Source organism: Falco peregrinus, chromosome 5 (genome assembly GCF_023634155.1).
Source record: "Falco peregrinus isolate bFalPer1 chromosome 5, bFalPer1.pri, whole genome shotgun sequence".
In the NCBI taxonomy this organism is placed as follows: domain Eukaryota; kingdom Metazoa; phylum Chordata; class Aves; order Falconiformes; family Falconidae; genus Falco; species Falco peregrinus.
The window spans coordinates 16,358,057-16,385,817 of NC_073725.1; the positions used below are offsets into that span (position 1 = coordinate 16,358,057).

General features: G+C 43.6%; 2 protein-coding genes and 1 long non-coding RNA gene across 8 annotated transcripts in view; 2 read left to right on the forward strand and 1 right to left on the reverse strand.

Moving 5' to 3' along the window:
* Positions 1–866: 866 nt before the first annotated feature.
* On the reverse strand, positions 867–19,878 carry LOC129784590 (uncharacterized). Of its 2 annotated transcripts, none has more exons than XR_008747488.1 (3): positions 17,530–19,878; positions 16,038–16,171; positions 867–1,538 (listed from the first exon to the last, which is right to left on the reverse strand). It is a non-coding gene; the product is annotated as an uncharacterized LOC129784590 (long non-coding RNA). The 2 variants fall into 2 exon arrangements; XR_008747489.1 differs by lacking the exon at positions 17,530–19,878 and adding an exon at positions 17,267–17,405.
* On the forward strand, positions 4,347–8,210 carry XCR1 (X-C motif chemokine receptor 1). The gene has a single exon (XM_055806117.1). The coding sequence runs from the start codon at positions 4,443–4,445 to the stop codon at positions 5,457–5,459; it is 1,017 nt and encodes a 338-aa protein (XP_055662092.1). The 5' UTR covers positions 4,347–4,442; the 3' UTR covers positions 5,460–8,210.
* The window catches only part of FYCO1 (FYVE and coiled-coil domain autophagy adaptor 1), a 53,824-nt gene continuing 42,518 nt past the window's right edge, over positions 16,456–27,761 (forward strand). Inside the window, exons 1-2 of one of the 5 annotated variants that reach the window (XM_013303124.3) lie at positions 16,456–16,633; positions 26,107–26,291. In XM_013303124.3, coding sequence (XP_013158578.2) covers positions 26,237–26,291 — 55 coding nt within the window. In that variant the 5' untranslated portion in view covers positions 16,456–16,633; positions 26,107–26,236. Of the gene's footprint in view, positions 16,634–16,734; positions 17,092–17,446; positions 17,571–26,106; positions 26,292–27,761 lie in introns of those variants that run through there. The other 4 variants (XM_027793600.2, XM_055806109.1, XM_027793599.2 and 1 more) reach the window with 4 other exon arrangements.

Below are 27,761 nucleotides of genomic sequence, written 5' to 3' on the forward strand. Positions count from 1 at the left end.
AACAAGAGATCAGTTAAGGAAGCAGCTACCAGATAAATCGCAGTTTAGGGCAACAGAAGTTTATTATCTGACTCAACCTTTGCTGCTTGGGTAGCTAAAGTGCAAACCAGGCTGCAAAGCCAGCTAGCTTTTTTTCTTTTCCTTCACTGAGAATCCTGGAGAACAAGCTGTGAAGGCCAGAGGCTCTGCAGGAATTTGAATAAAGTGAGTTAAAAATGTTTTCACAGTAGCTGCCATCAGCGCATGCCTCGTGGTAGGGGCCTTCTCTCTACTATATTTCCTGGTCCTTTCCAATTAAGATGCGCTTAACCTCAGTTTGCCTGTGTAAATGCCAGGAATCTTCTTAAAGGGAGTTGTCTCAGCTGCCTCTGCCTGGGGAGGAGGCTCGTATAACACCCAGTGAAGGGTGACACAGCTCCTGCCAGTGCCTCTCTCTCCCTCCGCTGACCTTAAAGGCGACAGCTCCTCCCAGCCACTCTTCCAAATGCTCAGTTTAAAAAAGAAATAAACTGGTGAACAATATGTATCTCCAACTGACAGAGGACATCTAGCTGAATGTTCAAAGAAAAATAATCCTTTTTCCATGATGCTCCAAGGCAAAGAACAGCACTGCTAGAAAATGACAGGTTCTGGAAAAGCAGTTATTTCTGGCCAAAAGTCAAATGGATGTTGAACGTTGCTAAGTGCTCTTCACAAGGGCAAGGATGACTTTAAACTGTAGGTTCTGGTTTTCCTCTGTTCCTATTTGTCCTGACAACAGAAATTCAGGTAATTTCCATTCTTCAGCCAACTTCTGCTCTCACTTGTACCATTATATATATACTGAAGACAGTTGCATGATTCATATTTCATGTGTGACACTAACATGTTCTTAGCCTGTTCATTCAATCACATCCATTTTTCATCTCCTTTGCACATGTCTTAACTGAAAATCCATGCACAGCACTTCTTATTTATAGAGTAGAAAGAGGGGAGATAAAATACAATACATCAAAAATACAGGTTTTGATTCCAGGAGTTTTTTACTGAATTGGAAGCAAAAGGAGAAGATCCAAGTGCCTTAGCTTCCCACAAGGCACTCCTTACCATCACTGACCTGATGGAGGGCTTCCCAGCGGGTACAAACACAGCATCAAAGCACATACTTAGTCCTGATCCAGGAGGTCTGATGCTTTGTAGGCTGGAACCTCCATCTGCAATTACATGGAGCCAGCACCAGGCGACATGGCATAGCATGCTGCATTGCATAGATTGGTTATAACTGAGCACGCAGTGCAAACCTCTGTTACCCTGAGAATGATAAGCCACCTCCGAGGGCAGGTCAGCAGCGAGATCCTTCATCGAGGTCTCATCTGCACTGGAAGCACAGTGCAGAGGTACCATGCGCCAGGCAGCCTGCAGTCAGTGTGAACAGTGGTGCAACAGCTGCACCCTGCAGCAAACAGGAGAGGAGGAGCCAGATTGCACAATTTCAGATTCTTCAGAGGGCAGGAGACAGGAGGAATGCTGAGGACACCATCCCGGGAAAGGTGCAATGGCTGAGGGAAGAAGAGCAACAGCTGAGGTGAGCAGAGGCATTACCATGTCTCCAAGAGAGAACTGGGGAGACAATGTGGCCTGGCGAGGACAAGGCACCTGGGAGTCAATGGGTGCTTGAAAACTGAGGAGCTGAATGTGGTGGTGGATGCTGCAGTGCACCTCAGCCTGCCCCAGGCTCCCTGCATGCCAAGGTGGGAGCTTTTGGCAGCGGCGACTACACCTTGCTGTGTAGCTTTGCACAGGCATGTCAGTGGCCCTCAAGTTCATCTGCCTGCTAACAGTGTCTTTTTCTGGCTGCTTAAATGCCCACTGTCTAGATTTATGGCTTTGGCAGGAACACCAAGGGGGAAATCCAAGACAGAAAAATGAACTTTTTTTTTGCAAACGGGAGCATTAGCCAAAAGGTAACTTGCAGGACTAAGAAGCAACCAAGAGCATGCTGCTCCACAGAAGCATTCTTCTACTTTCTCTGGATCCGCTGAGCACAAAATCAGAGGGAAGACACCTGGCCCCAGGCAACAATTCTGCTGGCTCCTGCCACAGTACAAGACAGAGCCTTCCGAGTCAGATGGGTAAGATGCATGCACACAAATATGTGGAGGTGGAAACAGCACAAGTTCCTGGCAGGGTTTCCTATCTCAGCTATGCACCTGCCTGATGTGACTGCCTGCATACTCAGCATCAGTGCTTGTAAGGATGATGGACACAGAAAAACAGAGACTGTTTGGACTGTAAAACAATTTATCACCTCTTATCACCTGACCTATGAAGAAAATAGGTGGGCTCACATCCTTTTTTAATTTGGCACTTAACCATCATCTGACATAATCTCAAAATATGTTTGCAAAATGGCGCTTTCTGCCTCACAAGTGTTGCTCAGCTCCTGACAGTGAGCAGGAGGGTAAGCAGCACTCTGCAGTGGATACCCAGGTCTCTAACCACTGGTTGCTCTTCTGCAGGGGTATGAAGGACAGACTGACATGGGGTGATGAGGGACAGGATGTGTGTCGGTCAGAATAGTTCCCAGGCAGAGGCAGGGATGGGGGCTGAGGTCTTTGTGAAAAGGTCCCTGTGTCAGGGGCCGGCAGCAGCAGTTGTGGCAGAGGTGAGGAGCAGCCCAACAGCAGCCCTGCTGGCTGTGGAGCTCCTGGTGGGTGGGCAGTCCTGCCTCGGGGCTTGCTGGCACTGGGTGGCCAGCATGGGAGGAGAGCATAAGTGGTGAAGACAGCAGTCAGCACTGTCACCTCATCCATGGAGAACCTTCACTCTTTGCAAAGAGGCTCCTCTGCTCCCTTAGGACAGCTACTAGGGAGGGGTCATACCTCCGGCCTGAGCTGAAACAGGACACGATGGTGGTCAAGACCCCAATCTAACCCATGTACTGCTTAAGTGTCATCTGTACCGTTAAGCAAAACCAGAGAGGATGACTGCCTCGGCAGCGATGTGGCCTGCATGACTGAAGATGGCAGCATGGTACAGTCAAACACAATTCCCAGTTAGGACTGTGACTGGTGATAAACGAGCCAGGGCCACTTGCTGTCACAATACCGAATCCCACTCATCCCTCACCTCCAAAACCACATCCCAATGGGTAGATGGTCCCCGGCCTGTGCTGCCTGTGCCATGCTTTGGTTGACCTGAACTACCTAATCCCGTGGATGGTATTAAATGCTGGCAGCCAGCAGCACTCCTGGGCACACTTTCTGCTTTCTGGGTGTAGACATAACCCTCCTGTTCTCCAAAGGCAGTGTGTCTTCCTGGCTGTAGCAGGCAGGTTCTGCCCTCATTAATTAAAAAAAAAAAAAAAAAAAAAAAAGGAAAAAGAAAAATGTCACCAGCACAGTTTTGGCCTCAGTCATGGAGTTCCTTTCTTGCAACTGTATTTCCAAAGAAATCAGTGGCAGGTCTCTTACTGGCTTCAGGCAAATCAGGATCCAAACATGGTGCTGCAGGTAAACCTTCATCCAAGACAATGTTAATTTCCACTTTGAACCACTGGTTGGAGCCATTACTGGTTTTTCTATACCTGTTTTCTAGCTTAATTTCATAAAGAAATGAGGCTACTGTGACCATGTATTTTCACTTGATTTAATGTCAGCTTCCAAGCCCTAGTAACTTTTGATACTGTTGGCCAATTTTAACGAACCATCCAGCTGGGATTAAATTCCTACCTGCAGGAAGGCAGGCAGGCAGAGAGCAGCACCCCCTGGAAAAGGGGTGTGTGATGTCAAACCCCCAAGCATCAGCAGGCCACAGAGAGGCACCGAGCGCCCACCGTGAGGATGCTTCCACCACAGCTTGGAGATTTTTTAGATACCAACCAGCCTCAAGACAAAAATCTGTAAGAAACACATTTTTTTCCATTCTTATTGCTTACACTTGTTGATACTGGTACTGCTCAGCTTTTTAAGTTTATGCAGAGCTGAACCTCAGTGACAAAGAATCATTTATATGGTAAAGTGTTTAGGAATTTGATACCATTCCAGAAAACTTTTAAAATAGTAGCAGTTTTGAAAGTCTTGGCACCCAAGATACTTACATTAAAAAAGAATGCACCTTCAACCTTCACGTACTATAAGCTTAATAATTAGCAGTTGTCACCAACCATATTGGTTTAGAAACATCTTAGTTTCTGTCTTCTTAAGTATGTAAGATCTTGACGTTGCTTTGAGAGTAAAGCTTTAGTATCTACCTGTTTATGCTTTAGTGTAAGAAGAAATGACTCCTTTCTCTCCCAAAACCAGGACAAATAAAGTAGTTTCAGTACTTCTTTTTGTCTCTTAAAACAGAAGTCTCCACAGCAGGAGTTTAGTTACTGGGTTGATTTCCACAAAAATTTTTGTTTGATTGTTGCAGTTCTTTGAAGTAGCTGCTGGAGAACCGCACGAGGTTTGCAAAGACAAATGGATGGAGAACATTATTCACCTGATTCAGACAATAACTACTCATATGAATACTCTTTTAATGAAAGCAACGTCTGTGAAATGGGTGACTATTTTGTATTTTACACCCATCTCACTACTGTCCTGTACACTCTGATATTTTTGCTCAGCCTGCTAGGAAACACTCTAGTGTTATGGATCCTATTCAAATATGAAAACCTTACATCTTTAACAAATGTCTTCATCATAAATCTCTGTGTCTCTGATCTAGTCTTCTCCTGCATGCTGCCTTTCTGGGCAGTGGACCAGTCCTTTGGATGGATCTTTGGTGAGTTCCTTTGCAAAGCAGTGAATGCTATCTTCTCCATCAGCTACTACAGTGGTGTTTTCTTTTTGACTCTTATGACTATCCTGCGGTACCGGTCCGTAGTGAGCCCACTTTCAACTTTGAGACCCCAGACGCAGCGCTGCGGTTTTCTGGTGAGCTTGGTTGGTTGGACTGGTAGCATATTAATCGTGGTTCCTGAGATAATTCACACCACGGTGCAAGAAAACTTGGACGGGATCAAGATCTGTGATTACGCTGACTGGAAATGGAAGAAGATGGACATTTATCAGAGAAATGTACTCTTCCTGTTTTCTTTTGGGGTTATCGTATTCTGTTACTTTAAAATATTGATAATCCTGCTCAGAGCAAGATCTCGCAGAAAGCACAGAACTGTGAAACTCATCCTTGTTATTGTGGTGGCTTTTTTCCTGAGCTGGGCACCTTACAACATCCTCAGCTTTCTGCTTACTTTTCCAGCACCTACCTGTCAGTATGCAAGAGACTCGAACCTTGCCTTTCACATCAGCCGTAAAATTGCTTTCTCTCACTGCTGCCTCAACCCTCTATTCTATGTATTTGTTGGAGTCAAGTTCAAGAGTCATTTGCTACGTTTATGCAGTCAGTATTTACCCTGGGGCAATGGTCAAGTCTCCAGCCCCAGGATCTCCTTTCAAGGCAGATTCCACTGTGAAGATGCGTCCAGCTACTGAAGTGAGACTTAACTATCAGCACTAATCCTGGATGAACTTTCAGATTTTAAATGCCATGGATAGCCTCTAGTTCTTAGAGGCACTTCCCTGAGAAAGATACACAAATTTACTCTTTGCAAACATGCTATGTATGGAAAATAATTAAAAAAATGTATTTGCAGTGGGATGGAAGCTGAGAATACTGAGAAATTATGTCATTGGCCTGTAAGTCTCATCTTCACGATTTTTTGCACAGTGAGATGGATTTTCTCTCATTTATAGTTTCTTCTTAAAAGCAGTAAGAATATTTCTTTTTCCTTTGGAAGCTAAACCACCAGGTTTTAACATCAATGTTATTACATGTTGCTTTCTGGCCTGACTTAAAATGCTTGGATTGTATATAGCAATAGACACATATGTATTTCTGTAGCTTTTAATGCTTTACAGTGTTTATCAGTGCTGAACTCATTGGTTTTCTCTTTTTGGGGCTCTCAGGATTAACTGGCCTGACAATAGCTACAAGACCTGAGTCTCTGAAGTTCTCGGTGCATATGTTCTTTTATCTGTTGGTAGATAATGATATATGTAAAACTAGCCTAGTGTAAATGTAGTCTTTTGGGTCTGAAATGAAAATTTGGGAGAGCCCTAGAAGGAATGCAAGCTGTTAAGCAGATACTTCACTAGGACATTATTTTTCCTCCTGTTACTGCTCCTGCCACAAGCACCTTCCAGTCTCTAAATATCCCTTCAGGTGGTTGCAGTGGATCAGCAGCCCATCTACTGAGCAGCACAGGAGCATATTTGCCTGTAAATGCTCTCTCCCTCCTTTTCTCCCTTTGCCACGGTGCTGAGAAGAATTAAAGTTTCTAAAAAGTTACGGCACAAGAACAAAATGTTTTTTTAATATCAGGATAAAACTAAAATTCATGTTTGGCCTTTTAAAATTGGTTTTAGGAAGCCAGAGCAGCAGGGTTTAGCCTATATACTTCAATGCTTGCTGCTTCACAACTTTTCACATATTGTGCTTAAAACCTGATCATCAAAGCTAGCCATGCATTTGGTTTTGATGTTCTTCACATCTCTCTAAATACCAGATACACTCATATCTTTGATGTGTGTGAGTGTCTGATCTAACCAGCTGCCTGGCCACATGGAAATCTTCCATTTCATGCATGCATCTCATCTCCATGGGCAGATGGGAAGTAAAATGGAAACATCTGCATGAAGCTAGCTTTGGAAATGTTGCTAAGAGGACTAGTTCTGTTAAGTGCATAGGTGTTTTTACACGACTACTAAAACATGATTTCCAACTAAAAGCAAGCTGAGGGAACTGAATTCAACAGCATGCATTTTTGCAACAAAACCATTAACATTCTGATTATACCAATCAAACCCTGTGGCTTTTTTTCTCACAGAAACTGATACCCTTCTTGATAGCTCGGTGGTTTTGTGTTTGGTTTTTTTTTTCTTCAGGCAGTGTAACATGTAGTGTGTACTCCCGTATAGATGAATAACAAAGCTTCAAGAAACCAGAATATATTACTTCATAGCCTTTGTATAGAAAGCCAAGGTAGCTTTGCAGTGGCACCAATCAATGGCTTGGCAAGGTTCTAAGCAACATTTTGGCTTTTTGGGCAGCCATCTTAAAATGTCTCTGTGTTGTTTTCGTGCTATTTCATTTGATCTCCAAAGATCAGTTGGAGCAGACAACAGATTCTTCTCAGCTGCTGTACAGTTTATATAAAGCAGAAACTCAGACATGCCCATAGTACGATATCCTATTTCTGATCGTATCCAGAAGCAGGAAAAGCGTAAGAATGGGGCAAAATGTACGACACATATCCAAATAGTCTTCCTAGAGCTTGCACATAGTTTCTAGTTTGTGCTTCAGTTTAGCTGCCAGAATAAGGTAATCATATCTTGTCCCTTATCATCAGATGCACCTTTCTGAACAAGTCAGTGCTGGTCTCCCATTACTACAGTTATTGCCTAAAACTTAAAAAATGAAAAAGATTACTCATTAATCCCACAAGGAACTCACCTGTGTTCAGACAAACCATGGAAAGGCAGAAGTTGTCATTTGTCTGGTTGTGGTAGAGACCAGCCTTTGGCTCTTGTCTCCTGATAAGAGACATTTGAAATTAACATGGTTGCTTCTATGTTCTTCAAGAGACTTTGGACTGGGGACTCAATACTGTCAATTATGAACAGACAACCTACTGAAGGACAAATTACTCCAAATTCTTCTGTTCTGGTAAGCCAGAACTACTTCACAGGCAACAGCAAAGCTCTACAAGAAGAAAATGCTGTGATGGTGAGTCAAGGTCTCATGCACCTGCATCATTTCAACAAACCGTCATTCAAGTCATTGTCCTAGAGCTACACTATCCTGAAATCTTTACTGTCAATACATTTCAGATTTAGATATCTAAAAAAGGTAAAGAAGTATAACGGAAGCATGAGACAATGAAATGATTCTTCTCTGCCCAGTTTTTAACAAGTTATTTAAACCTGTTTGTAGCTTGAGCATATTTTGTTACAGTATATCTGAGCATGTAAAGGGAATGCTTACTATTACCCAATTGTACTGCTGCCTACTATAACCAAGGTAACTCAGAATGTGGACGCTTCCCCTTCTGATATACTGAAGTGGTACTAATAAACATTCAGAAATTCAGTGGAATACTACACTGTGACTATTGTTCTCCACCTTTGATAAGCACCTATTAAAGTTAAAGTATATTCAATTAAAGAAGCAATTGTGAATTTTCATCGATTAGTTTGGAAGAGATTTTTGAAGGTCATCTCCTCCACCCTGCTCACAGCAGTTCTGTCTTTCCAGTTAGATAAAGTTGCTCAGGGCCTTGTCTGGTCAAACTCTGAAAATCTGCAAGAACAGGGACTGACTGCATAACTCCTCTGAGTCCCTGTTCCAATGCTTAACAACTCTCATGGTGGATTTTTTTCTTTCTACATGAACAAATCTCTCTTGCTGCAACCTGATGATGCTACCTTTTCCTTGCCTTCGTTATGTCCTCACATTATATAATGGAAAAGAACCATTATATCTCCCCTAAGCCTTGTTTTTCCCTGGGGCTAAACAAACCCCAGCCAATCTAGTCTCCTCCTATGTCATGTACTCCAACTCCTTTACCATCTTGGTGGTCCCCCACTGGGCTCACTTCAGTCAATCAGTCTCTCTCTTGTACTGGCCCCCCTGAAACTGGATATGGTACTGCAGATGTGACCACATGAACATCAGGTAGAGGGGATAAAGGTTTCCCTCAACCTGATGGCAATGCAAGCCCATATGCAGCTAGTCTTCACTGCTGCAAGGGCACATGAGTGAGTTGTGCGGAACTTGTTGTCCACTCAGACTCCTAGACCTTTTCCAGAAAGCTGACTTCCAGCCAGGCCCATGCTCTTGCAGGGGGTTAGGCAATCCCAGTTGCAGGACTTTGCGTTTGTCCTTGCTGAATTTCCAGGGGTCCTGTCAGCTCATGCTTTAAGCTTGCTGACATCTCCTTGTACGGCAGCCCTACAACTCAGTGTATATCAGCTGCTCCCTCTTATCTGGTTTTCATCCATAAACTTGCTGAAGCTGCACCCTGTCCCATCATCCAGGTTGATAATGAAGATGTTAAACAGTATCATCAGCCTCAGTATTGACACCCCAAAGCGCGCCACTCATAACCAGCCACTCATCAAGACTTGAAACTGTTGACCACTACCCTTTGAGCCTGATGGTTCAGTCAGTTTTTCATTCACTTTGTAGTCCACCCACCCAGTCTGTATCTCCCCAGTCTGGCTACAAGGATGCTGTGGGGGACTTTGTAAAAAGGTCAAGGTAAATGGCATGCACAGCTTTCTCTTCATCTCCAGAACCAGTCGTCTCATTGTAGAAGACAGTCTTCTCAGTAAATCTGTGTTGGCTGTTCCCAAACATTTTTGTCTTGCATCTGTCTGGTAATGACTTCCAGGAGGGTTTGCTCCACCATCTTCCAGGGCACAGGGGTGAGACTGACCAGCCTATAGTTCCCTGGATTGTCTTTGCCTTTTTCGAAAACGGGCATGACCTTTGCCATTTTCAAATTATCAGGGACCTCCCCTGATCACCATGGCCTTCAGAGGCAATAGATAGCACCTTGCAATGATATTGGGCAATGTGCTCAGCACCATCACATGTACCCTGAGCAGTCCCACAGACAGCTTTATGTCCAGTCTATTTAAGTAGTCCCAAAGTACTTCTCCTCTGCCATGGGTAGTACCCCCCTCTCCAAACTCTGCTACTGGGCACAGAGATCTCTAAGGCACTTGGAGTTTTATCTATTGTCAAGACGAAATACATTGGTGTAGCCATCTTTGTTTATACACATATGTTAATAAATATCTATATTGCTAAAACCACAAGGTATGCCCAGGGCAGGTCTGGGGGTGGGCAGCCTGTGCATCTCTTTCCTGCTGGGAGCTCCAGATGCTTGGAAAATACATACTGCTCTAGGTAAAACAATGCTCAGGGGACCTTGAATCTTTAATTTCAATCAATCAATCAACTATTATGTGGTCTGAGCAAATGCAGAACTGAAAGAAAGAAGTTCATGAAGTGAAAAAGGAGAAATTCATTGCTTTTGGAAACCACACTGTATTTGGAGGAGGGGAGCAATGTCAGATTGAGTGGTCGCAGTACTACAACTGTTGTACAGTGCCAGGGGTACCTTTATGCAGGATGGCACCTTTAATCCTGTTAGCAAGTTACAATTAAATGGACATGCTCTTGCTGCTCTGATTAAGTCCATATTAAGTACCACCCAGTGGGATGAACAATATCTTCTCCCACAAGCAGCTTAGCTGGATTGAGCCCTTCTCCCTATCTGTCTTTTCAGCAGGTCAACACAAAACTGAGCATCACTGCCATAGCCTGTCAGAGCTCCTACCTTCTGTGCGTACATGGGAGCCTATAGCAGTCAATAATCTGCCAATAGGAGAAATCTTCACTGGTAAGGGGTAAGGCAGGTAACCAAATTAATCCTTTCCACCACTAATGTAAACTGTCTTAAATAAAATAAGCAAACTTAAAATCCACACATTTAAGAAAGATCTCTGTTCCTACTAAAATCAACGATAATTTTGCTTCTGTTCACAATCAGAGGAAGAATCAGACTCATAAATAGGTGCAATGCACTGGGCAAAGCACCGCGTGCGCTGCTTATTGCCAGAAGTATTTTTATTAGGAGTCAGGATACCTCCATCTATAACTCAATATTTTGAAAATACCACCAGTGTTATTAAAATCATAAACCAAATTCTATTTTATCTTCTCCTTATAGTTACTCAGCAGTTTAAAATGCTCTTGCTCATCCAGTGTTTAAATAGGAATGCCATGTGTTAAATGGAGAGGTTTGGTTGATATTTGCTTTATTGATTAGATGCCTATGTGTTCTTCAGGAAGCAATATTAAAGGAAGCACAAAAATTAGAAAGGAAAATAATGTGAGAATTAGCCGTCAGTGAAAATGAGAATGGACATTAAGAAGTACCAGTAAAGACAACCTATGAAGACCAGTTGTATATGATCATAAAGGAGGGACAAACACAAGTGCTTCACTTACTGGCATAAAGCTGCTCTCGAGATGAACTGACTAGCTCCTGAGCATACTGAATGTTGAAAGTGAGCCTCAAGTCTGTTTTTTCACATAAAGAACCCTATCCACATTTAAAACACAAAGAACACTGAAACCATCTCACAGCAATCACCCATGGGGAAGGGCTGCCACTAGCAGTCTTTCTCTGCTTCTCACTTTCTTCATGTAAGAATGCTGGAGCAGTCAAAGATTACAGAACCCAGTAAGGCTGGCCTTGCAGGAAAGAACTTGTGGTTTGTAAACACAATTATTATTCAGTTTTTACTTTGCAAAGCCTTGTGTCTGGGATGGAATAGCTATACAGGCTGGGGAGGTCAGCTGCCTGGGAAGGAGCTCTGCAGAAAAGGATTTAGGGGTCTTTGAACATAAGCCAGCAAGCACACTAACAGTAAAGGTGGCCAACCACAGCCTGGGCTGTTTTATCAAGAGTGTAGCCTGCAGGTCCAGAGAAGTGATCCTTCCCCACTATTTGGCTACTTGTGAAGCTGCATCTGGAGCAGGTGTCTAGTTTTGAGCTCCCCAGTACGTGCAAGTCATAGATGTGGTGGAGGGAATCCAGCAGAGGCCTTCCAGCTAGTCAGGGGCTGGAGAACATGATGGATGGTGAGAGGCTGAGGGAGCTGGGTTCATGTGGTCTTGAGAAGAGAAGGCTGAGGGGAGAGCAGACTGTGTCTGCAACTACCTGACTGGAGGATACAGAGAAGATGGAGACAGACTCTTCCTGGAGGTGCACAGCAATGGACACAAGCTGGAACATGAAATATTTCTATTAGGCAATAAGCACTTATTTTTTCACAAGGGTAGTCAAACACTGGAACAGGGACTCAGAGAGATGGCTCAAGACTCTATTGGACCTTGAGCAACCTCATCTGATTTGACCTGCTTTGAGCAGGGGTTTGGAGTAGAGACTTCCAGAGATCCCTTCAAATCTATACTACTCTGATTTTTATGAGCTGTTGCTGGAGCAACATTAAACCAAGTAAATGGTGCCAAAAGTTTGGTTTTAGTGCAGAATTCAGCCTGAATAACACAGTCCTCTAAGAGAACTGAACACAAAAATCAAAACTGAAAAGCTAGGTTTTGATGTCCAAAGCCTTCACTGACCTGTGCAATGAACACATAACAGAAGTGATTACTAGTTGAGATCATGCCTGCTAAAAAATTGGCGTTACTTAAAAAGTTCTCATTTTGCTATTGTATGTAGGTGTAGAAACATCAAGGAATACATTTCCTGGGAAGATTCATTCATGGAGATGTAAACCAGAAATCCCTGCCACACAGAGAACCAGCATGTTTTATTGCAAAGGTTCAATAGGTACCATATGCAAGGGAAAGGTTTGTTAGGGAGCCAGCCCCTTATGACAGATCACGGGCATTTTCAGATAGAAGTTTTAGGCTCTATAGATGTTCAATGTATAAATATTTCCAGTTTTAAATCAGAAAAGCAGTGTAAAACAGAAGATCCTGGCTGGAGTGAAGCAAAGAACCAAGAATGACAAAGAAAAGTGCAAGGAATGGAGTACTCTCTCCATATTCAGGAACTGCCAAGATACCAAATCCAAAATATTTCCGAGTTTGTTTCATTCCTCCAAACAATGCTGCTTTCTGAGGTCAAGTTCTGTTTCCTGATGGTGATACCCTTCCAGCCATCTTAACCAGCTCTTAATCACCTAAGCCTTAGTATGCTCTTTACCCACGTGCCACATGTCTACATATACATGATAGACTGGTTCATTTAAACTGCACAGTCCAGAGTCTGTGTCCTGGCTCTCCTACATCATTGCTGGTTCAGCTGAACCAGCACTGAACGAGCTCAAAATCTTGGTACCTACTTTGTGCACACAGGAGTGAAATGCAGCCAGTTCTGAGCAGTGATAGCTCCTAACCCCAATGTGCTCAGTGGAAGTCAGTCTCAGAAGCTGACCTGACATTAGAAGAATATTCTTCCAAGCCCTTCAGCCACCTTGTCTAAAATGCCCAGTTTGCTTCTACAGGTTTTCCAGAGCTTTGCTGGTTCTTTTTACGTTGCCAGCTTCCAGCTTTATACCTATTGACAATTATTTGTCTACCTATTCAAAACCGAATGCAAACAAATGCAAAAAGTGCTTCCAAAGCTTTCTCCCTGCAGTCACAGAAGGTCTCTGATGATGAACAGCAGCCTGTTGTTCAGTCTAGCTACAATGGTATGTTAATCCACTGAGGGTGACCAGGGAAACTGGGAGTTTGCTGCTCTCATAAAATACCTCAAGTGCCTAGTGGAAGCAAACCCCTCCCCAGTTATTATATAACATCAATTAACCTTTTAAAAAAATAGAAGGAAATACATAGCACATGTAACGATGTCAGGCAGACAGAAAGAATGCATCCTATGGACACATACTCAGAGACCAAATATTCATAGAATCTGATAGCCACAGGAGACATTTTTTCTGGGTCTGGTTGGGGTTTTTTTGATAGATCCCAGTTATTTAAGAGGGTTTAGCAAAGTCCTGCTGTAGTCAATGAGGCACCAAAGTGTTGTCAGCATGAGTTGATTAATAACAGTGTGTAATTTTACTTCACAACGGTCACAGGGTGAGAGTCAGAGACTCAGACAGACTTGAGCCAGTAGTTAGTTTTTTGAGTTCTAATTAGTACATTTAGTATGGAAAATAATAAATAAGTACAGATGGATTGGTGGTCAATACTATTTAGTACACTTAAAGTTAGTATGGGATACAAAGACAATTGCATAAGCTTACTATAGATACCTTAAATGTTACACGCTTGCAAAAAATGCCACTTACTAACCCATCAATACCTGGTGTCAGGTAAGAGATTCCTCAGCCTCAAGGGGTAACCTTGAGAGGCGTCCCTACTCAAGGCGACATCGCTGCTGGGCAGCCAGCTGCTATGGAGGGAGAACTCAATGGACCCTGATGGCTGCAGGTATTTATAGTGTAAAGTGGTCAATTTGTAGTCAGATTTTCTGCTGTTAATGCAGTGTTGGCCACCTATCAGCCCAGTCTCCAGCCAAACCTTTTTTTTGTGGTTCAGTGCTAGGTTCTCACTGACAGCCTCACACAATAAGATGAACTTTGGTTAGGCCTACTTGCTGAGCATCTGCATGGACCAAAATTCAGTTAGTTCAAACAGGTGGAGTGCATCTGTCACAAAGACAAGCTAGACAGTGTGAATGTAAATTGGCTTGCCTGAATGGTGGAAACTCTTCCCACATAAAAAGAGAGTACACTTATCCATCACAATTAAAACTAAAGGATTCTGTATTTATTTGCAAACTTATTTGCAAAGTATAGAAATGGCTCCTACTGCCACGAATATGCAAAAAAATCTCAACCAAAACCCAAACCAACCCACATTCAAATTGTATTTTCAGAATCACTCTAAAAGGACTGCAGCTAGCATTAGATTTAACTTCTGACGTCATGAGTGGATTTTAGCCCTTAAATATTTATCTTGGCCTACATTTTAGCCATATGGAACAGAACCTAAAGAATACAGCATGATCCTTTAATGATCCTTAATACATATTAAATAGAAATTGATTGAGTTGGCTACCTCTACAGAATATATTTCCCATTGCAAAGGTAACATTCCATCAACTAGTGAAAAGATTTTTCCCAACAAAGGCTTTCCTTTTGCTGGGATGACTGACATTGCCTTTCCTGGGCTAGTAAAATTGACTGTAATCCCCATCCAGCTTATCATAGTTTATGAGTAAGTTAATAAATTTTATCAGGATAAAAATAAAGAAAAGCAACACAAATGGAGCAGATAAAGCAGTTTCTTCAAGGCAGCTTCCAAAAAGCAAAAATCTTGAACTTTTTTTTGTTGTTAAGAAATGAGAAAATATAGAAAATTTAAGGAAGTGTGAGTCAGCTACGGACCTAGTTGGAAACAGCATGTTTTTCCCTGAAGAAATTAATGTCTGCGTAAACAGGCAATAATTCAGTAATTAACGTCAATAATTATATATTTCTGAAAGTAGCTTGTCACTACTTAATTAAAAGGAGGAACAATCCATTTTACTTGGTTACGTGAAAAGTAAAATTGCACAAAGACTTTCTAAAAATATGTGAAAAATAATCCATTGCAGTGAAATTATCTGGGATTTGATTTCTCATTATTTGCAACTGCTGACTCTGAGGTTACTTTTGGAAAATACCCAGTTGTCGACAGATCAATGGAAAGCAAACATTTGTTTTCAGCAGGTGCTCCTGGGCCTGTACTCCATGATGCAGCAGTGTGCCAAGAGAAGTCACCCTGAAGGTTGCTTCCAAACTGTGTAAGACATCCTATTGCGTTTCACAAGCTATGTGCCCACAACATGTTTAGCCCTATAACCTGCATTTCTGAGGACAATAAAATGCTTTTGAGCTATTCAAACCCATACATTAGATGAAGACTAATCACCAAAACTCAAGGTCACTTAGTCATCTTTAAATTGAGGACAAAAAAATGAGGATGATGGCGTGACTACATACCCCACGTATTTCCTCAAGTCTTGAAAATATGATGATTTGAACCTATGGCGGCCTAAGCTGAAGTTTATGACGCTAACACAGTCACAAGCATTGTGGAAAGAACTGATGACAAACTGTTTGGTCACAAGTGTTATTTAAAATCATTTGTTTACCAAAGCAATGCAGAAAAAAGCAAAGGACCTTAACTTCCAAGCACTTCCAAGTGGAAAACCAGCATAGCCTTATTCAGATGCTGTGAAAGAAATGGCCTTGCAGAGAATCATATGCATTATCGAAGGGTTAAATTTTGAAAAGGAAAAGTGGAAACAGCTTGCTTGTAGAAGGAGCCTGGTGCTGGGAGACGGTGTGGGAGTGCTGGGAACCCTGTGCCCCACGTACCCGCCCACACCCTGCCTTAAGAAGCGACTTCTTGTTCCAGTTTCACACCCGCTTTCTCCCAGTCTCTTACTGTACGTGGCCTTTATTAATCCTTACCTACGTCTTTCACTGTGGGAAGATTTTCCTTTCGTCAACTGGCAAGGACAGAAAGGGGAAATCTGCTGTGTACTGGATTTATCACTCCTGACTTTCACATTCACTTCAGCTGTCTGTGCAGAGAGCTTGATGAACTAATGCACAAACAACAACCAAAAAAAAAACACAAAAAAAAAGGAAAAAGAAAAAACCGCCATGCTTAATTGCCCTAAAAGCAACAAGTCGGTACTATATCAAAAAGTTACACCTCTTGACGGGTGACCTTCCCTGAGAGTACCAGAAACACTCACCCCTGAGAGAAAACTGCCCCAATCCTGCAGCTGCAGGGGGAAGCAGCGATTTTTCCCCCAGAGCCATTTTCACCCCCTTTATTTTCGCCAGGGTGCCATCCCCCGCCACCCCACCCCACCCCGCGCCCTGCTGAGGGGACTGCCGCGGCCTGGCCCGACCAGGCGCCCATAGCGCGGCACCAGGCCACCGCCGGGGGGGGAGGCACCTCCAGCGGCCTCACGGGAGTTGTAGTCGGCAGGGAGCGGCCGGCGGTGCCGGAGCCTCACCCCTGGCCGTCTCTCCGCGACATGGCGGCGGCCGCGCAGGTAACGTGCTACACCTCCCTCACACCCCGCTGAGGGAGCGCGGAGGGCGGCGGGGCCGGCGGGGGAGCGGCGGCGGCTGTGGGAGGTAGCGGGGGAAGTAACTTCAGCGGCTTCCACTTGTTGCCGCTCGGAGCTGGGCTGCGAGGGGAGGAGCCCCGGCGGGCACGGAGAGGGGGAGAGCTGCGCCGCGGCCCCCTCAGCGCCGGGGCGGCTGTGGGGGGTGTCCGGCTCGGCCCTGTGGCGGGCTGAGCGCCGGCCTGGCGGGGCTGCCTCCGCCCGCGGCGGGGTGACCGGCGCCGCACACGCAGGCCCTGGGTGGCGGCCGATGTCCGCCTCCGTGCCGGCCTCGAAGGAGCCCTCCCTCCTGAGGGGCTCCCCCTCCCTCCTGGCCAGCGCCGAGGCGGACATAGTCTGCCATCCTGGCCCAGCCACCTTAGGGGTGTCATCGTTTCCAGCCGGTGAGCGGTGACGTTAGGCCGACATAAGCGCTGCCCTCTCTTGCCCCCGCTGCCCCCCACCCCTGAACGGACCCTCCGGGACCTCCCCAGCGGTGGCGGCAGCTGCAGGAGCAGCAGTCACCCGGGGCCCTGCTAGAAACCGAATACCCGCCCGTGCCCGTGCCTGTGCCCTCACCCTCTACAAAGTGCTGACGGGCAAATATTTCAGCGGCCCTAATCCCGCTTGCCCTTATGTCGGCAAATCTGCGGCGATGGACAGGGGGAGTGTTGCTGGCACCCGGGGCGGCTGGGTCTGTCTCCAGAACAGATGCCGGGTTCGCAGCCGGCCCTCCTCCAGTTTACGTTGATCCCGGTAATCCAGTGCGAGCACGGGGAAAAAAAAGAAGAAAAAAAAAAAAAAAAAAAGGCAAGGCTTTAGTTGAAATGGTCGTCGGTCACCTTTAGGCTCTGGATTTCCTTTGGGCAGAGGTCCTGCGGTGGTGAGTTGGGCTGTGGAGGGGCTGTGTCATGTTGTTTTGGAACCTGATGAATCGGTGGCTGCTGCCTGTTCAGCAGCTCGGGGCCCTGGTGTTTTCTGCCCGGGTCACTGCACCCAGCTTCTGCTGATTTTTGCCTGTGCAAATGTTTGCTTGGCGTATGGGGTTGGTCAGCTGTAGGTGTCAAGCTCCCGGTTCAGCCTCTCACTTGAAACAGAGTTTATTTTCCAGTATAAACAAGCAGGGAGAGTACCAGGCCTTTCTTTGCCTCTTTAATGCTGTGTTTGTCACAGTGTTTGATTTTATCCATCTCTGACTGCACTGCCGATGGAGGCAAGCTGGGATTAAACTCAGGGTAAAACATGGACTCTTGTCTTGTCAGCACTTGTTTTCGGTTCTGATGTCGTGTTGCAGGACATGCAGCAGAGGAGAGAAACTGCCTTGCAGTAGTGTGGTTTATGTTTTCCAGATATTGTTAAGTACAAGGCAATTTCCTGAAGTCTTCCAATGAGCCTTGTGGGAGTGCTTGAATTTAAAAAATGTTCTAGATGTTCCAGTGTTTCCAAACATTCACATTTAGGAGACTGCAGTGCAGTTAAAAAGTTCTATCTAAGATACTGTGGTAGAAAACAAGTGATAGTCAGTTTTTCTTTTCTTGTTGTAGTATATATATTTGATGGTGTTTGTTGTGAACATGGTTTCACTTCTTCTGAAGAGCCAGTTAGTTAGTTATGGACTCTGATTTTCATGAATAAAGGAGCCTCTTGTGTACACCATCTGATAGCACAAAGGGTATATTGTATGTGCAGTCTCTCTCTCCACTGCTAGAGGGTTACATAAAAGGAACAGGAATTTGTACTAACATCCTGGAGGCCAGGGTCCTCTAAAACTTGGTCAGTGGGGGATCAAGATCTAGAGGAATAACTAGGGAGAGAAAACTATTCAAAAGTGAAGAAAATTATGTGTAAAATTGCAGAAATTATCTGGTGGACTCAAGGAAAAGTAGTGCTGAAAATTGTTTTAAACACAGATTGCTATTTGTTTTTCTTAGTGGATCAAATTTAAAAATTAACAGTTGCCTATTTGTCAAATAAACACTGAACCCTTCTAGTATTCTTTAGATGTTGTTGAGATTATTAAACTGAAGGGAAGTACAAAGATCCCTAAGTGGTTTTATTGTTGCACATTATTATTTTTATTTGCTTGTATTACTGTCATTTTATTTCTGTTGCCTTTTGCCGATGCAAGGAAACTTTTTAGCAGCATGTATCTAGTCTAGTTCATGTTTTCATGCAGTAATTTCAATTTGTTCAGGGAGTGATGGCTGTTTGTGTCCAGAAATTCTACAGTAGTAGTAATGTTAAATACTTTGCCCAAGTGTATTCAGAAGAAGGCGTTACAATTTGTAATGCTGGTGGAAGGAGCAGAACCTTTTAAGTAGAATGTCTCAAACTTGGTGCTTGAAATAGTGCTGGGAAACTTGCTTGCACAGAGCCTTGACTAGTATACCCCTCCCTTTGGTTTTTGTCCATCACAGTGTTCTGTGGTTGCTGATGGTATAGTGATCTGAGCGAAGATAATTGTAAACAGTTAAGCTTTGCATCTGTCCACCATGACATTTCATTTACTGCTGGGAAGAAGGATGGGCACAGGAAAGGTCTTGCTACTGCTACAAGCCAACGTAGGTTTTGAAAGTGAACAAGTCGGATCAGGGTATCCCTGAATAACTGGGCTCATGCCATGCCTGCATCGTCTGTGAGCCTGTCTGTTCCCAGCTGGCTTGGTGGTCCAGTCTCATACAGGCCTCTCTTCCAAAGGCTTCTAAATGAGATTTGTAACTCTGAAATTTCCCCATCCCCTCAAAATGGTGACCTTCACTGGAAAACCCATGAGACAGAAACCCAAGACGGACAGGAAATACTCTGCACTTCCTGCTACAGAGGAAAGGAAATAAGAATTTTTGCCATTGGCTCTGGGGTAGCATGATTCACTAGGTGGCCTGTCAGTTTGGGTTGTCTCAGTGTGGTTTTTGCTTAGTGTGCTCGCCTTACCTCCCATTTGATCTACGTGTGCGTGACCAAGACCTGTAATTTCAGTGTCGTTTGTTGCTAGTTCAGTGGGAACTACATAGAGGCTGGGAATTGCCCTTGGGAGCTACTGCTGCTATTGGCTGGATGGAGGACAGATGGAGCCCTGCAGATGGGCAAGTCTCAACACCCACCTACTAAACTTCCCAAAACCATTAATTGGAGGCAGCCTTTTCAAGTACTTCTGAAACCTTGGCTTGGAGGGACAGTGTGGAACGGTAGATACAGAGGTAAAAAAAAAATCCTGCTAAGGAAAGCTCCCTTTCGGAGTTAGGATATAACGATTGTTGCTTTTAACAGTCTCAAAGTCTCAGAGGTGGCTGAGATGCTTTAGTCAGGCCAAGCTTACTGAGGAAGTTAAGAAGGCTCAGAGACCAACTTGGGAAACCAAACAACATGAGATTTTTTGAAGACTAAGCCTGTTAGATGAGCGAGTTGAGAGTCATGAGTCACCAACACTCCTTTGCAGCTAGAAGTCCTCTGTTTTTTATATTTCTGTACGTATCGATATGATGCTCCTCAGAGTAGCATCTGAGCATCAGGTACCTGGCTTCAAGAATGTGTAAGAAATTTAAATAGTTGAGTGAGTTATGGAGAAGGAAGAGCAGGTTTTGTGGCAGGGAGGGTACGTATGGACATGGGGAGAATGGCTTGGAAGAATGAGAGTGTGAAGGGGAAAAAAACTTTTCACTTTTGAATGAAACCTATCTTTTCAATTCATCATACAGTCACTGAGGCAGCAGGGGGTACCTTTTCCCAGGAGGAGTGAAATAGGGTGGGAGCAGCTGAGGAAAAGTAAGTCTCTGGGAGAGTTATGGTTAGGTTTGCTCATAGGTATTAGTAAACACAGTGTAGCATTCCTGACATGGGGTGAGGTCAGGCATGTCCTAAGGAAAAAGGGCAGATGAGTTTGTTAAAAGTGATACTAGTACAATTCTGTGCAATTCCTGTTATCAGAGAGGCACTATTCTCCTTTTGAACTGACCGCTTCCTCAAACAGGCAGCTTCTCTCATCATGAGGCAGGGATGAGACAGGGTTGTCTCTGAGAGATACGTACAAGTTCATCCCTTTGTCATTCTTTGCAGAGAGCGGTCGCTTGAGTTCATGCTGTGCAACAGTTATTGATATGAGGAGTATCAGAGACAAAGCACTGTATTCTCCAAGTCAGGCAACTGTATCCCTGGTCTAACACATCTGTCCTTTTTGTCAAAGTTCAGTGTAATGTTTCAAGGGGCTTTAAGTCAGGTCTTAGAGGAGGTCCAATTCAGTAGGTGCAGCATTAAAAAAAGTTGTTAGAGTTGCCAGCTTTCCCCACTCAGGGTTATAAATTAACTCTATCTCACAGATTTCGTATCGTGCCACTAGTATACTCATATCTGTTGCTTAGTTTTGATCTTTTTCTAAGAACAGTTTGCAAATACAAGGAATGGGGGTGAGGGGGAATGCAGGCCAGTTGTCCATAGAACAGGGAGTTTACACAAAGATTACACAAAACTTTCCTGGTTCTTTTGTGTCAGCCTCTCCTGTCAGGTTAGGGGTGCAAGCAGGATTCTGTGAGTGTCATTAGTCTGCGTACTTATACTGTAATATGTAAATATCCCTAAAGTGCAAGGACCTCCCCACAAAAGGGCTTCAACTGTAAGGAGCCCCGAACTATAAACATGATACTTTTCTGCTAGGCATTTGTAAAATATGTGAATGTTTTTATGCCCTTCATTTAGTTACTGTCTTCTGCTATGCTATGACACCCTAAATTTGCTTTTCTGGACACATATCTTCTGCAAGATATGTTTAATTACTGAATGTTTGTATGCTCAAACACTTCAAAACAAGGTTTATGTGTGTGAGCATGTGGGAAACCCAGCATAGGTTTACTGCATGATCTCCTGTTTGAGGTACTAACAGATACAACAAATATTCCTCCAAAAACATACTTTTGTAATGGAAATGTGAAGGTTTGTTGGTGTAGAAAACAAAGGAGGAAAATTAGCAACAAAATTTCACTTCTCAGAATGGAACCAAGCTTTAAAACTCCAAATGAAAACCTTATCTGACGTTCATGCTGTGCCTGCCTTTTGGTTTTAATTGTTCTTTTTAATGTAGCCCAGTGTGCATTTTTGTCAGTCACGTATCTTTATATGCAGTGTTGAAGCACAAGGGGTTGAGTTGCCTAGTAAAAGCATGTGTGTGTGCATGACAGAAGAGTCACTGTCTTTTTCTGCAGTTCAGACCCTTATTTCCAGAGAACAGTTCTTTAGCTTTATGGATGTGCAGCTTTATGTACCACGGTACAAAATGAGAAAAGCTAGCAGCACAGCTGCAGTAAATTCCACTGGAGCTTGTTTCCTGCAATGACAAAGTACGAAGTACTTTTTCCAGAAAAGTACTGGAATGAAATTATTTAACTAAATCAGTGGTGTTACAGTCCTGAGAGGTAGAGGCTTCCTTTTCCCGTTTCTTCCCTCATCTTTACCGTGAGGTTTGCATTCAATATTCTTTTGTCAGTGTTATCTTGTGGCCAGGTAGGTTGCCTTTTCCACTTTCCTAAAGTTTGCCTTGCAGTTATCTGACAGTATCTGCTTTTGTGAGATAAATGATGTTTACATTACACAAGGGACTAACAAGTCAGTATCCTCACTTGCCTGTTCTGTTTTGCAGAATGTTAGCACAGGTATAGAATTGTGGGCACCAAATAATTACAGGTCTTGTGATACCAGTGAGGCCCATGTGATGAAGTGCCCTTGTTTGGAATGGCTAGACCAGAATAGTTATGTTAATGTGAAATATTTCTGTAAGCAGTAGAAAGTAGTGGAACTTGGTTTCCAGTGAAATTGTCTTGCAGATCTGATTTACTTTTTCACTGAATTACACCAAGTCTGCAGTGTGAGCTCTGCTGTTACTATACACTGAAAATGCACTTGGGTGGGGAGTGGGTTCTCTGGTATCAGCCTGTAATGGAGGTTGCTCATTGCAGCCTTTCTATGAAGAGGAATTCTGCTCATCGTCTTCCTCCCAGCTTCCTGTTCTGATTACACATGGAGGAGTGTAATATTTTGAAGACCTCTACCTTCTGTCAAGGTTGGCCAAAATTGACCAATGAATTAAAAAAAAAGTAGTTGCTGGAGATCCAGACATGCTTACAGTAACACAAAGAGAAGTTTTTTGAAATGAGGTTAAAAGTAGGTCATTGTAGCTACTCCACTAACCAATTTAATTACAGTCATTAAATTTTGTTTACTGTTTTGTAGGTGTCTCACTCCCCTTCAGGTAAGTCTTTTCTTTCCTGTGTTTCCTTTCTGCTTCTGTCTTTAATCTCCAGGATATCCTCCTCTGTAAAGAAGATTGTCACCCCCACACTAGTACTTAGGCCAGCAGGAAAGGGAGCAAGCAGCCAGCTTCAGACATCAGCAGGCATGACCCAAGCATGCGAGGAGGGACTGATGACATGCCCTGTCTTGCCCTCTCTGCTGTACTCTGTGCCAGGTCCTTAGTGCAACTGCACTGATGTCATTGTTGCTCTGCAGTTTTGTGCAAGTTAATGCCATTGGCCGTAGTCAAATGCTATTATATAAGAGGTAATGATGCACATCTAAAAAGCTTTTGACCCACAGCAGGTCGTTTGTGCCTGACCCATGTATCATGCTGTTTTCACACAGGAAATATTTACAGGTGTACACAATAGAATAGGAAATGCTGGAGGAACAGCGTTGTGCTCTAAAGAATTCTGGGCAAAATACTCTGTGATCAGGAAGGACTAGATAAGATGTTTACAGAAGCTCTTCCTATTTTGAAACCTTGGGAAACCAGTTAAGGTACATTTTCAGCTTTCTTTGCTAGAGGAAGTGAGAGCTCTGCACCTTTCTGTGGTATGGACCGGGTCTTCTAAGAACACCTCTGGAAGGACCACAGTTTTGCAGAGCAGGAGGCTGGTAGAAGAAATTTCAGCACGTTCTCCAAAGTGCAATAGACCAGGTAGAAAGATCCCCTTCACCTCTGGGAAGAGAAGGGAGTAAATGTGTAGCTCATGGGCAGGAGCTGGTGCAAGGAAGGGTGAAGCTGTGAGACCTTGCTCCCTGTACTGGTGAGGGGGGTGACTGGGAGCAGACAGAGGAGCGGGCTGTGCAGCTACGTGCCTCCACCTGAGTTGTGGTCTCAGTTCAGGGTTCCTGCATTCTGTCTATGAGATCCTGACAGGAATAAAGATGCATGTCTTGGGCTGCTTTGGCACAACAGGATCAACTCATGGGGAACACACTGCCTTCCCTTGCAGTGGGCCGCTGAACTTTGTGCACACAGTAGTTATTTATATGTGACTTCTGGGCAAACACACTAACTTACGCAGTTCTAGTGGGGCTGGGACAACTCTAAATCACCTTAGACCTCCCACAGTAAATATCCCTTTGGGCAGTCTGCTGGGGATTAGCACTTGACAAGGTCCCATGCTGCGCCTGTCTGCTGTAGGATGCCTAATGTCCTGCTCCCCTGCAGGCTGTTGCAAAATAAGGGCTCAGCTCCCAGCTGCCTTCTTTTCCAGGCTCTCTGCGTGTGACTGCAGTTGGCCTATTGACTGTTAGCCCAGCATGCCTCCTGCATAGTCTTTGTGCCTCTGGAGCCTTGAATTGGAACTTGTTCTGGCCTTTGGGAAGGATGGGCAGGATTGCCTTTTTGGTCCTTGCTCTTTTCCTCCTTTGTGTGAGGAGGAGCATTTGGTTCGGCTGCAAGGTTTGGCATTCCATTGCTCACACTGAACAGTCTGCTCACTTAAGCTCCTTTCTGTCCAAACTGAACAGATAAGGCTGATATTACTATGCATTCTTGGTAAAGGAAACATTGACTCACTGGGTTTGTTATTGCTATTTTTCGTTGGTATCCAAACCCAGCAAGTTGCCAGGAAGTGTGGTACCTCATATGATCACTCAGTAGAATCAAGATAGGAATCTTGGGTATGTAATATTGTTGATTCAGGGTAAAAAATCATGTTTGGCACCACAAAAGGTCAGCTGGTCTGTGCTGTGCTGGCCTTCTCTCCCTGAAGCAACACAGTTATGGTAGGGATTTTGCAGGCCAGGGCTCTTCCGCAGACAGCACATGGTCCACGTGATGTTTGTGTCGTAACGTAATGACTGCCATCAAAATGTGGAAATAAAAACTAGCAGGTAACAAAACTCAAGAGAAACACACTAGTAAGCCTAGTTTCAGCGTTTTCTTTATACTTACCATGGTTCTATCTCTATGGCTTTGTTAGGGTTTGCTTTGTTTCAAAAAGAAGAGGGTATGGAATCATATCAGGGCCATTTCCAAACAGTTCCTTGATACATAGGGTAGAAGGATGGTCTGTTTGATTCATTCAGACACCTACTTTAGCTGTGCGAATTTAAGAGTTGTTTAGACTGAAAGAAAGAAAAGAGAAAGGAGATATAATAATTTGACCTAATCACATCTGTATTTCAAAAGATTGTAAGATTTTAATTACAACTTAATTTCAATATAGTTCAGTTTGAATGATAACAAAAGCACAGAAATGTAACAGCAAATTTTCTGAAGAGTCAGTACTTTGGGTGTTGTGCTTGCTTGAAAATCTGGCTGTACCATCTTAGGGTGAATTCTGAACAACCTTTGAACAGGATGCTTAGTAAGTTCCCTATGCAGTTTCTATGTGGCTTTTTTTGAATGATCGTTCCCAGGTTAGTGTTTGAAAGTTTGGGTCCCCTTTACATTAATTTTAATTAATTCATTTTAATGAAGGAAAGATTTTCTACAAGTGTTAGGTATAAGTCACTTGTCATTATTCTAAGCTAGGGAGGTGGTGCATGGTATATTTATCCAGCCAGGGATGGTGTAACAGAGCTTAAAATAAAGTGGTGTCCTCTTACATGTATTGGGAACAGTGGATTCTGAGGAGGGCATAAGAGGTGTTTCTCATGCTAAAAGCAGTCTCCAGTACTAAATCTTTTAGTAGCTCTTATGAGTTAAAAATATGCTCCGATGCCAGAGAATCAAACACACATCGTTTTTTGACTCCTTGGCCTGTGGCTAGCCTGTGTTTTGAAAATCCCCCTGAAATGGAAAAGTTGTATCTTTTTACGCTGCATCCTGTAGGGAAAATCTGGCAAAGGGTTTTGGGAGGGAAAGCCCTGTGTCATCAGAACCTCTGTCAGGGTCAAAGGAGAATTGCATGAAATGCCAGCCTGAGCTGCGCTGTAAGACTAACTGTGTTGTAGCTCCAGGAAGAGAAAATTGCTCTCTATGGTTTGCTCAGTAGCTTTGAGAGATGTAACTGAAGAAATAACTGAAATGGAAAGTGAAATCTAGAAGGAAATTTAAAGGAGGTTGCTGGAAAAGAGTTGTCCTTATGGGAATTCATTACTAAACAGGATCTAAAATGCCAAAGCACCTCTCTTCTGCCCATTTGAGATGTTAAAGACTTTCCTTTTATTTTTGACTTACACAGAATTGCAGGTGTCACGGAGAAGAATAATCTTCATCAGCCCAATGGTCATCAAGGATATGAACTCTGCTGTTTTTATCTAGATGGATGAAAAGGTTGACAGCCCAGAAGGGGAGCTCCTTTGGTTTTCAAGATGGCAGCAACTAGTGGTGAAAGCCAGCTGCAGCGGATTATCAGAGACCTGCAAGGTACAGTGCCAGGCTGACAGATTCATCCTGGAGGCTGGACTGTGTCCTCTGTATTTTAGAAAACAGGGACTAGGAGTTGTGTTTTCAGTTATGTAACACTTTTCTGCAGCAATTAAAACAACATAGTCCAAGGTGTGTGATGTGCTCAATAGAGATGTGACTGATTTTTTTTGGCGAAGATGTGCTGTACATTCTACAGGATCCTAAATTCTTAAATCCTGCAAATTTAAACATACAAGATGAGAAATAAGTTTTACAATTTAAAAAAAAAAAAAGTGCCTTTGGGGTGTGCGTTGTGAGCTAGGACTTTGATGGCATAAAGAGAGAGAGCTATGCTATTAAAAGACTTCATGTGAGATAAGAAGGCCTGGGTTTTAGACCCTTGCTTGATGGGAAGCTGGTGTGGAGTTGCTGATAATGTGGAAGGGGAAAAAACAGGAGACCAAACCAAACTGGGAGTGGAGACCCAGAGGAAAAGTGCCAGAGAATTGGATCAGCTGTCATTGCTGCAGAACATGTTTTCTGGGCACCTAGCTTGTCCTCCACTAGCAGTAGCCAACCTTATTTTCCACAGCTCTGTTGCAGTCAAAATTGGCAGCAGATTCATAACCATTTTTCTGCTCTGCCTCTGTCCTAATCAGCCCTATACCAAGATCCAGGTTTTTTCCTTTTAATCTTTATTAAATATAAGGTACCATATGCACCAAAGCTGGGAATCTGGATCTTCCTGTGACATAAAAAAGGAGATCTACATGCCTTCTAACAAGAAGAGATTTTAATTTGCAAGTGGGACTGGGAGCTAAGGCTCACTCAGGCACCGGAAAGAAGTACAAAACCAAGTGAAAAGCAAGCTCAAAATCAGTAATTTCTGATGCTGAGTGTATTTACTCTTTTGGGTCAGTGTGTCCAGGGAGACAACAGAGTTTGCTTTGACTTGAGATTTTCTCACCCACTGTGGGTGTAGGTTTTAGGGAAGAGGAGTTGCTGTGTTCTTATTTCAATATAAATTATTTTTTCCATTTGTGTTTGTAACTGGCACAAACTGAACCTTCCTGAATAAAGCAGGGAGAAGATAAATGTGCTGACTGAATGACTGTTCTCGTGTTACTGATCCTCTTTAGCAGATTACATGCTTTGTCCTTTCTAATCAGAATTCTGTTTGTTCTGTGGCAATACCTTAACATGCACATGAGAGAGCAAAAAGTTATTTCTCTTTCCTCTGCTGAAGAACCAGTTAGCAGTTGTCTGTTAAACAAGTTTTGCTAAGCATCAGAAGGAAGTTTTGCTCTTTTTAAGAACAAGAAATAGTCCATACAACAGACTGACATAGCTTGAGCTCTGGGTTTCTTTAATAGGTGGTCTTAAATTGCAAGCATCTCAGTAAGGTTTCTGCACTGTCATTAAGACATTTCAACTGAAAGAAGCATGAATACACATGCATAATGCCCAGGCAGAACCCTCATTTATTTA